At 30.3% G+C, this 11,680-nt stretch overlaps 1 protein-coding gene across 1 annotated transcript; it reads right to left on the bottom strand.

Annotated features, from left to right (window-relative positions):
• Positions 1-436: 436 nt before the first annotated feature.
• LOC18107608 (putative GATA transcription factor 22) lies at positions 437-2,165 on the bottom strand. The gene is made up of 3 exons (XM_024590041.2): positions 1,859-2,165; positions 1,073-1,453; positions 437-955 (listed from the first exon to the last, which is right to left on the bottom strand). Exons 1-3 carry the CDS (start codon positions 2,051-2,053, stop codon positions 620-622), a joined length of 912 nt encoding a protein of 303 aa, XP_024445809.1. The 5' UTR covers positions 2,054-2,165; the 3' UTR covers positions 437-619.
• Between the last annotated feature and the right edge of the window lie 9,515 nt (positions 2,166-11,680).

The following is an 11,680-nucleotide window of genomic DNA, read 5'->3' as shown; positions in this document are numbered from 1 at the left end:
TGTCAATGCTGCTACAAGGGAAGGTTTTCGACATGGATCAGCTTGTCTGTGGCACTTCAGCATCACACAAAACTACCAACAAGAAACTCAAGCAATTTTTGTGGCGCATGTACATTTGTTTTTGTACGCTCTTAATCCACGGTGCTTGTATACGTTGCCTTTTTCTTTCTTTTTTCTGGGTTTATTTTATGTAACATTTTTCTTTTAAAAATAACCTGTACTTGTTAGCCAAAAAATTAAATTGATTGATTGTACATTCTGACAATACTTGAACAAAAAAAACCTGTGTATGTTTCAGAAGATTTAGGCATCATAGAATATAGCTGAAAAATATCTTACAATGGACAGTGCTAATTAATCTAACATTCTAGGACATTGAAGTATCATATACAAGTAGTAGAAGAGCTGCAAGAAATTGAATCAATATTGATAGATGTGCCTGGAAGACCTTAGATATTATTACTGATTTCAATTATTTCAAGACAGACTGATAGGAAGCCAGCCATACTTTGTTTGCGGCATGCAGGAAAAAAAAAAGGATCTCTCTCGCTGACAGAAATTAAACAAGCTGACAAATTCCTAGGAACAAAATCAAAGAACAAAAGAAAATAAAAAAGATTTAACTGTGAATAAAGCCACAAGATAGTTCCATTAGTAGGATTGCAGCTTCTTCCACATCATGTGGAAGCACTTGTCGTAAGGCTGGATTTTTACTCAAACTTAATGCAAGATTCTTGAAACAAAGCTTCTTTTGGCTCTGAAGAGGTGGATTAGGAGGCTTGTTGCTCAGTTTCTTGCCTTGCACAACATGGCTCGTCCGCAATTTCTTTACCTTGCTGTTTACCTTACTCTTCGTAGAAGATGATGCCTCAACGGAAATAACCGCGCCATTTTCAGCCGCCGCCATAGCTCGTCTGGCCTTCCTTTGCCGAATCCCACAGGCATTGCAAAGTGACTGCATCATAAAAAACAAATTTGCATTTTTTAGCAATCATTTTTTATGCATACATCATTAATTCTCCTTAATTTATCGTGTGTGCTTTGGTTTATAATTTCTTATATATATATAAACCTTAGGACCGCGAGGGCCACTCCTCCAAAGTGGGGTTGAGGTGGTGTTACAGTCAGAGCAGACTCTAATATTGCTGTTGCTGGAGGAGTTGATGTCGTTATTCTGACATTGCTGATTGTGAAACTTGAGCATAAATTTCATTGGTTGATGATCAGTTTCTGAGCGATTTGAGTTGGTCATTTCTTGCATCGTCGTCATCCTTGAGGGCATCCAATTGACTGAACTATCACCACTTCCTTCAGTACCGTCCTCCGTTTTCGATGAGAATAATTTGTGGAAATTGCTATCATCATCATCATCATTTACCACAGGTTGGAATGAAGATGATGGAAATAGTTTATGATCACTCGATCTGCCAAGTGATATGCTGTACTTGTCAACCTGATCAGATCATCATCAAAGTATACAAAGTTACTCAAGCAGGCCATACATACACCTATTAATTGATCAAAGAATATTACAATTATATATATATATATATATATATATATATATATATATATATATATCATGAATGTTAATAAACACTAATCCTCATGGAACTTAAGAATTAGTAGAGGATGAAATTAAAGAAAAAAAACTAAGATCAAAAGATTCTGTGAGATTAAATGCAAACAGTTATTGATTATGTCATGATCATGTAAATATTGGCATTAGAAAAGGATGTACGGGCACCACACAGTGCTTCTCTACACCAGAAGTTGAGATCACATTGAAAAATAAAATGGTAAGACAAAAAGAAAAATGAAGCCATAAAACCATGCAATTAAAATATGCTGTCCTTGCCTCATGATCATCATGCTGGCGCGACTCTGCAAGTTTGCTTTCTCTTTGATCATGAGTCGTGTTAAAGAAATTAGTAGGACCTGAGAGAGAAGTGGCAGCTTGATGTGGTGACAGAAAGAGCTGCAGGTGTTGCTCCTCTTTAAGATCCACAAAAGGGAAAGAAGAGGATGCTGGGTTCAGATAGACGGGAGTCATGGAGGGCGAGGGGGAGAAAGATAATAGAGAGTTTTGCTGCACCCGCTGTCCAGTAAAGATGGACAATATGGGATAGGATAGAATAGCGAGCGAGCAAGTCCAAAAAGGCTTTAATTAATAGTAGCAGGAGTCTTATAAAGGAAGGGGTAAAGGGCAAGAAGAGGCCTGAAAGCCTTTCACGTGACCACATGTCACCCAAGCAAACAAATTATATGAAGACAAATTAAAAGGAGGTGTAGACTGCTACTACTCGACTCAGTATGACAAATCTGTATCTGCTGTATTCGCCCCTTTACCAGATCGAAATTAACTCCATGAAGAAATACCAGTTATATACACAGCTTGCTATATGTTTTTTTTTTTTTACTGCATTTAAGGTTAAGGTTGATGTACCCTACATAGCACATGCCTCTATTTGTCCTTAGGGTCATTGATCAAAACCCATAAATGCATTTCCCACTTTGACATCAAGTTGTAATCATATTATTCCTTAAGATCTACATGTATATAAGCGTATATGTAATGAAGATGAATATGTAGTGTTACACTGATTTGAGAGTACTGCTTCAGAGTTGCTCGGTTACCCTACGACATATGATTGCTAGAAGAAAAAAGAGATGAAATCATCTAATGTCTTGATCATCGCTGACTTGTTCTATTCTCTTTTAGGATGAAAAATTGAGACTTCTTGTATCACCTCTTCACATAATTAAAAGCGTCTGATTGCTTATAAATCTAGCTAGCAGGGGGTATTGATTTTGAGTGTGTGTGTTTGAATTTTTCACTCAAGCGCGGTATAATTCTTGCAAATCAATGGAGATATATATATATACACACACACACACACACACACACACACACACAAACACACAAGCATGGAGAGAGGTGCTTTAGAGGTTTGTGCAGACATATGAGGAAATGGGTGGGCAGAGATTTGCATGGGAGATAGCATCCCCTCTTAGCCTTGCCAAAAGGCATTGTAATTAGGAGGCCTATAGCTAGGGACAGCGACAGCCTCTTTAGTCCCCACACAAATTTCGATCAACTTGTTTAGTTCTGATCTTTCCAATTTTGTTTTAATTACCACCATCTGTTAAAACGAGAAATTGTCCAGCTTTTTCTTTTTTTTCGTCTGATCTGTCTCTTTGATTCATCAAAGATAGCTCAAATATCGAGGTGGAAAGGTCTCTCTATAGCCACATATATATATGGACTAATATTGTTCCAGATATGTGAAGGAGCTACCAAAATTAGCTAAAAGATAGAACATGGAAAGCCCTTTTTGGATCTTTAGGTTTAGGACCTAGGGTTTACTTCTCCGATATTCACACGTCGGCAGCTAACTATATAGCTCACACAAGTTGAGTTACTTAAAAAAAAATAAAAAAAATAATGTGTAGTCAATACAAAAATGTTATAAATAAGAGGAAAAATCAATGTCTGATGAGAAAAATCAATAGAAAATGATTAAATAAAAATAAAAAAACAATATTGACCTCATTTAACCTATTAAGCTCATGATTTAAGTTATTTGATTAAAAGCATCAAATTTGAAAAAAATTTGAAACTAAATTTTCAACTAATCAAATTTAAAATGATGAAATTTAAAAAAAATAAAATCAATCATACAAAAAGATTTAAAAAATAGCTATTATAAGCCAAAATAATACTCGAGCCCACTTGGATCAACCCGTTAAACCCACATATCAAATTATGAGATTGAAATAACTTAATAGAAAGAAAAATGATGAAGATCATGAAACCCAATTTTAAAAAAACCATTGTTATATATCTTATAAAGCCCATGACTTGGGTCATTTAATCGGAAGCACCAAATATGAAAAAACCAAGAAGCTCAATTCCCGACAAACTAAATATTGAAGGATGAATTTTTTTAAAGAAAAAAAGTCAACCACACAAAGGGATCCTAAAGAAGAAAGAGTAATTAAAAGCAAAAAAAAAAAAAAAAAGACATGAGTCCACACTAATTAACCCGCCAAACTCACGGATTAAGTCATGAGATTGCGATAACCCAATAAAAAGAAAAACAAAGAAAACCATGAAGCTTATTTGTAAAAAAATAAATCAATGTCGATTAATGAGATTGAAAAAGAAAATAAGTAATAAAAAAATTATATCTACCCTTGTTAGCTTATAAAACTCATGACTCAGTCCATTTAATTAGAAGCACCAAACCTAGAAAAACCATGAAGTTCAATTTTCAATAAATCAAATGTCAAATGATGAAATTGAAAAGAAGAATCAATTTCACTAAAGCATTAAAAGAAGAAACCATCAAAAGAATTAGGACTAATTAAATAAAAAAAAAAGAATTAGGACCAAAATTAAAAAATAAATAAATTTAGATTGAAAGATGAAATTGAAAAAAAAAATAAAAAACTTAAAAAAGGGCCAAGGACAAAAATAACAAATCAAAAAAGCGAGGATAAATACCCTAATACGTGCAACCAAGGGGACCACCCTGAAATTTTAAATGGCCAATGTGAATCTCAAAGGAGGAGAGAAAAAAAAACTATATCGGCGACATTCCGTCAAGAACCAACCAACTCGCGTCACCTCTAGAAGATAAGGACACTACGGGGAATCTATTGACACGACAGAAGGAAGTTCTCACTGCTAAAGTTAGTCATACGAGTTACTTGAAGGTAGTGGAGTAGCTGACGCGTGCAATGCAAGTGTCAACAATTTTTTTATTTTCTTTATCAAATTACCACATTGCCCCTATGACCGAATAATTACTATGAAATTATGCAGAACCCCTAAAGTCATGCTTTTAGAATTTTGATTCTAAGGGCGATTGAGTCATTACACCGTGCTTAAAAAAGTAAAAAATAAAAAATGCTCCTAGACCATATTGTTTTTGCTTTTAAAAGTATTCAAGTAATTTTATTGTGCAAAAAATTAGGAAAATACAAATCTACCCCTTAACAACTATAGAATAACAAATATGTCTCATGAAAAGATCATTTTACCCTTTCAAGTCAGATTTTCAATTTTCAACATAAAGAAAATGAAATTTAGCACTGAAATGTAAAAACCTAAAACTATAGGGACTAAAAATACAAAAATTGAAATCTTTTAGAATGAAATTCAACCTTTACAAAAACTACAAGTACTAAAAATGAAAAAAAAAAATTGAGGAACCAAATTGATTTTTCTATAATTCATGGATCAAATTATAAGGACCAAAATATAAAAATCATACACATCTAACTTATAAGGACCAAAATATAAAAATAAAAACTTGGGAGATGAAATGAAAATTTTTATTAATAAAAGAAATAATTCTCACATGCAACATAGTTATCGAAATCTATTTCCATTTAGTTGTTTTATAATTAAATTATATATTTGAAAGGAATACAATGAATTAAGTTTTGAATAAAAAATACATTTTCTTGGAAGATTTATTCTTTTCTTATTCATTTTTTTTAATAAAACATATTTTTTTATTAGCAATATATTTTTTGAATAAAGGTAGCGATACTTAAAATAAAGGTATGTTAAAAACTTTAGTCATTTGAAATAAATAGAAAAAACAGCATCAATCTAAACTCTATTTCCTTATAATTTTATTTTTAATTTTTAATTTTTTAATGAAAGCATTTTTTTTATCAAAAGTATTGTTTTATAAAAAATTATCATGATCTTAAATGAAAAGTTTAATAAAAAATATTAAAATAATATCTTAATATTTTATATGTGATTGAGGGAAAAACAAATTAATTAATGTTATAAAATCATGTCAATAATTTATGAAAAAAAGAAAAAAAAATTTCATTGAATATTCATGAGCACATTTTTAATTGTTTTTTCATATTAGGTATATAGTAATTAAAAAACAATTATTAACATTCCCTTAAAAACCTATTAATAATTTAAATATCATGTTATGAATTTTATTTATTGTGCATTTCAATCAATATATATATATATATATATATATCAATTTTGGAAAGAAAAATAAACTATACAAAGAGGTGAGGTGTATGGATTTAGGAGATTGAGCTCTCACGCCTAGCAGAATAGAAAAAAAACCTAACATGTGAGCTTACAAGGCTAAGCCATTATCTAGCCTTCATTAATATTTTTTTATATTTAAGGGTAAACAATATGTTATTCATTTTTTTATTTTTATTTTTTAAAATAAAACCAACTACACATTGTTTGCTGGTTTAGATTCTAGCTAAAAAATTAGGTTACAAGTTCTTTGGACCTTAAAAACCCAATTTCTAACCTACTTTCATATTTAAACACCCTAAAAATTCTCTATAAACTCATTTTCAATATCAAAACAACACAAAATTAAACTGAATAAAAAAAATATTTTTTAATCTCAATCTACTTTTTTCAACAAGATGAAAGTTCAAAAACACATTATTGGCATTCCTCTTATCAATAAAAACTCATTGACATCAAGATCAACACTTGTTTTATTGGACACCACTTTCTCTATCCTTCTTTATTTTTTAGCGATGTTCTCTCTCATGTCTTAAAACTTAAGGGTGGGAATGTAAAAAAAAAGTTTAAAACCTCAATATAAAAGTCTAAAACTAAATGGACATAATATGTTTAAATGAAGACAACTAGGATGAAAATGATTTCAATAAAGATATGAAGATCTCATCATAGAGATTTTTCATTTGAGATATTGGAGACATAGAGAAACATTACTACTTTAATTCAAAATTTCAAAGATAATGGAGATATAATTTTTGAAAATTATTTAATCTCGGGTGGTGCATCGTGAGAAATTTTCCTTATTTGTTCATGTTTTATATCTTTCTTTATAAATTATTAGAGGTATCCCATAGAAATCACTCTTTATAATCTTTTTCAAGGTATGACATTCTTTAGTATCATGATTATGGACATGGTGAAAGTAACAAGACGTGTTAGGGTTTTTTTGTGTTCTTTCCACCCTTTATATGAGATGGTATTGCACGGAATCCTTTCTCTAAATTGAAGCAACACCTCATCACGTGTAGTGGTAAGAGGTGTGGTTAAGATCTTAAGGGATGTTAAACAATTATGAATGGATCCCTTAATTCTTTTCTAGGATGCCTTGGTAGGAGTATGATGGTGTTGAGAAGATTCTGCTATTTGAAAACAAAGGTATAAGCCGAGTAATTAGACCATAATTTGAAAAATAAAATTAAAAAAAACCATAAAGTCAATTTTTATTTTTTAAAAAAATATTGTTGAAAGATGGAATTTGAAAAGAAAATAATCCAAAAAAAGAGGACATTAACTAGTATTGATACTTCAAACTCATAACCCGAGTCATTAGACCGGAAACACCATGCATGAAAAACAATATGAAGCCCAACCTACAGCAAATGAAATTCCAAAGAATAAAATCAGGATAAAAAATCAATTACACAAAATAATCCAAAATAAAAAATAACAATTAAAAGAGTGAGGGTGAAAATCAAAATATAAAATAAATTAGAGGGTAAGAACAAATTTGTTATTGGAGGGTTAAATTGATAAGGAAAATAAATTTAACAAAATAAATTAAAAATCAAAAGAATAAAGATCAAATTAGAAGAAAAAAAAAACAATACACCAAAAAACTTGGATTGAAAGATGAAATTGAAAACTATCAAAACTTTTACAAAATAGCAAAGGAAAAAAAATGGAAATTATAAGAAGGACCAAATTAGAAAAACTTATATATGACAAATTAGACTTGAAGGATTACATTGAAAAATAATAAAATTTTAACAAAATGGCCAAAAAATTATTATAAATCAAAAAATTAAGGACCGCAAATGAAATTAACATAAAAAAAACTATAAGAAAAGACTGTGTGAAGGGCTCCTAGATGAATTTTTTATTTATTTTTAAGTAAGGACAAACATGTCTTTTAACTGTTTTTCAAAAAATAAAAAGACAAAAAACTCTCCTGAACAAGTTTAAGAAAATCTGAACCGGAGATTAATGATATTATTTTATTATACAAAAATAATATGAAAAGAACAAATATATTCCCAAACAAATTTAAAGTAATTAATGGGAAAATACCAAAGCATATAGTTTTATTTTTTTTTTTTAGAAAGGGAAAAACAACACAATATTATAGTGAATAGTTATTTGTGTGTGAGCGGTCAGTAAAAGAGCCTTGGGGTTTAGTTGTGTTTTTTGTATTATTTAATTACTCTATAAAGTCTCAATTGTTTATTAAAAGTTTAAAACTCAAATTATCAGCCTGTCCTCTCCAAAACTGTCTTTTAGTAAAAGACTAAAGATTATTGGTAGATTGATATCTCATGTCAAATTCGACCTCTCAAGTCGCATTAAAATTAGCTAAATCATTTAGCAAGAAAGACAAAACAACTGTACGAAACATTATCAGATACCTGAGGAATAAGTGATTCACAGAGCTCCTCACTTTGGCACCACCCAGAGGGAAATGTTCTGTTTCTCTTCATCACAGCTCGATGACTTTGGTTGACCAGATAAATATGCATAATTTCCAATCCCTTTGGATTGATCCGAGATTTTTTAAGTTCATAAAACAGGCTACGTATGAGTCACTCCTGTTCAAGTATGTATTGAACTCCGACAGATATGACGTGACTCCGATGACGGAGACATCTTCACAGAACAGCTTGAAGAGTGTCTCCTGGCTAGTGCTGTTGCTTCTCTAATAATTTGATTCCTTAGCTAATCAAGGGCTGCCAGGGGCAACAAAAGGGCCTTTCCTCAATGCATGGAAACGTTCTGGAAAAGAGAGAGTTTCAAGCACTATCAATTTTAGTTGCATACTTCGATTATCTGTAGATTTGCGTGCAAATTGACATCTTTGCATACCCACAGGGAAAATCTCTACTATCCATATACTTGCTAAATGATGGATGATCCAATTCTGGGGTGGAAGGAAGTTGTTTCTTGGTGATGATATCTTGGTATTGCGGATCAGTGTATGGCCAAATCATACAATGCCATGATGCACTGCGCCTGGATAAACTGCCACACATGCAATATGATTTGATGGAAATGTGAATCAAGCTCCCATTTGAGCCCAAGTTCAATAGAATGTGACATTTTTGACTAATTATTTGGCCCATGAAAAGCACAGGACAATTATTTCTGCTATACCTTCTTTATTAACATCTGCTAAAACTTCTTTTCTAATTCAATAGTCACAATAAAAAGGAATGAGGGTCACTGATCTCTCTCTTGTGTAGATTTGATAATGACTAATACATATGTGAAAAGATTTTAATGCCATTTATAGACATTGAACTCATTAATCAAAGCTAAAATAAAAGGGATTTTATTGTAATTTGTGAGTGATAACATTGTTTATTGTTTTGCCCCTCGTATCAAAAGATTTAAAACTGATTATTTGTAGTATTAAAGTCTTTTCACAGTCACATTAGTTATTATCAAATTAACAGGAGGAAAATAAGTTTTTTTCTCATCTCAATTGCACAGTAAAATTACTAAAATACAATTAGAATAAAAAATATAAAACTAGAGCCAAGGGGCAATTTCGTGTTTTCACAATGATTTTTTTATAATCATCATGTCAAATGAGGAACAATTTAATATTTGACTAGACATAAAAAATAGTAATAAGAAGAAAAAAAACACAGTAAAACGACCAAAATGTCTTCAAAAGCCAAAAAAAAATTAAGATTTTGCCTTATGGGGTTTTTTAGTCTTTTACAAAGATTTTTTTGTTATTATCAAATCAGTATATGAACAATTGGGTCTATTAATTAAGAAATGAAATAAAAAAAATAGTTTGCACGAGTTATGCACGTGCCAGCATGTGGGAGGCGTCTACATTTGATTTCATCCTTTAATATTTGATTGATTGAAAATTGGACTTTATGATTTTTTTTTAGATAGGATGCTTCGGGTCTAAAGATCTAAGTCATGGGTTTGAAAAGTTTACGCAGGTTGACATTTAAAAAAAATAGGTTTGTAATTTCTTTTATTTTTTTATTGGGTTATTTCAATCTCATGATCTGAACTGCGGGTTCACATGATAACTCGGGTTGGCTCAATCTGATTATCGAGGTCACATGTTTGTTATGCTATCTCGGGTTAACCAAGGTTGATTTTTAAGTCTTTTTTTTACCATATTTCATCCTTCTTTATTTAATAGCTTATCAATTAAGTTATTATCTCTTTTTGAAAAAATAAATTCTCAAGGTTAACATGATAATTTTTTTAAAAAAAAAGTAGTTCATCTTATATCTTTTCTTATTTTTTTTATCATATAATAAAAATAAAATCAATTTATTTAACTCAATTAGATCTCTGACCTGAGTTATGAATTCTTTTTATTTTTAAAATATGTTTGCGCTAGTTGAACAATGTTTTTTATGGAAAAAAAATAGTCTAGCCCTATAGTATAGCACGGGTCCACACCAAGTACAATATACTAAAATGAAATATAGTAAGTTTATAAATTTTTCTAATTTTCTTAATATAATCGGTATTGTAGAGATGGCAAATTTGTAATTTTTTATTGTAGCAATGGTAAATTTGTAAATTTTGTTTATGCAAAAAAATTTGTTTTCACTTTTTTTCCTTTTTTTTCTTTACACTTGTCATATTTATCACTTTATACTTAATCTATTTATCACTTTTCTTTTTCTTTTTATCTTCGTTCTTTTGTAATTGTTTTTCTTTAAACTTTTTTGTTTGAAAAGGAGTTCTTATTTCTTATTCTTGACACTTAAAATATTTATCACTCTATATTTGCAAGCCCGCACATGGGGGTTTTTTTTTTTTTTTAATGGGGCAGATAACATGTCATTTTTGTTTTTTCAAAATAGGTTAGTACGTAGTAGTAGTGCGAACCTGGCTTGCCAGATCCAGTAGCACCTAAATCTTTTTTTATATCTACTTTTTTTAAATTAATATCTTTTTTTAATATGTTTTTAAATATATATTTTTAATTTATATTTAAACTAGAGCACTTGGGCTGCAAACACAACAAAATAAAACAAAACACTAATAATTCCTTAAAACAAAAGAAACAAAAAAGTATTAAGATGATTAGAGGCACAGGTAGGAGATTCATACCTTTGAGGAGATGGGGAAGAAAATAGGGCTTTGTTCATCAATGGTTGTTCTGCTTCGAGATGAGTGGAGATTAAGGTTTTTGATTTTGCAATTAACGAAAGTGTTATTTTTTTATCCTCAATTGTTGTTGATTGTGCTTCTAACACCTCGTACATATGTGCTCCATTTATTTTTATTTTTAAGATAAGGCTTTACATGCCTCTTTCTTTCAAAACAACTGTCATGTACCCAATCAACTCAAAGTTTTGTCACCTTTCAATTGGCCCATGTACTAGCAAGATGTACTCAGCAGAAGGAAAAAAAAAAGTTGTTCACGTAACTTTAACTTAAAGTTGAAAACAAAAATTGCTTTTAAAGATATGTTTGTTTAGGGTGGGTACAAATTCTTCTAAATTTTGATATTTTATATGAGAATTTGGTGGGTATTGATGATGCTATTAGAATATAACTAGAAATTAAATCTAAAGAAAAAATGAGTATTATCACATGATTATAATGGTTATTGCTATGAAAATATAATCACGTATTTATTATAAGTTTTTAATAATTTTTTAAAAA

Source organism: Populus trichocarpa, chromosome 18 (assembly GCF_000002775.5).
Source record: "Populus trichocarpa isolate Nisqually-1 chromosome 18, P.trichocarpa_v4.1, whole genome shotgun sequence".
NCBI lineage: Eukaryota > Viridiplantae > Streptophyta > Magnoliopsida > Malpighiales > Salicaceae > Populus > Populus trichocarpa.
This window is presented reverse-complemented; position numbering and strand designations above follow the sequence as displayed.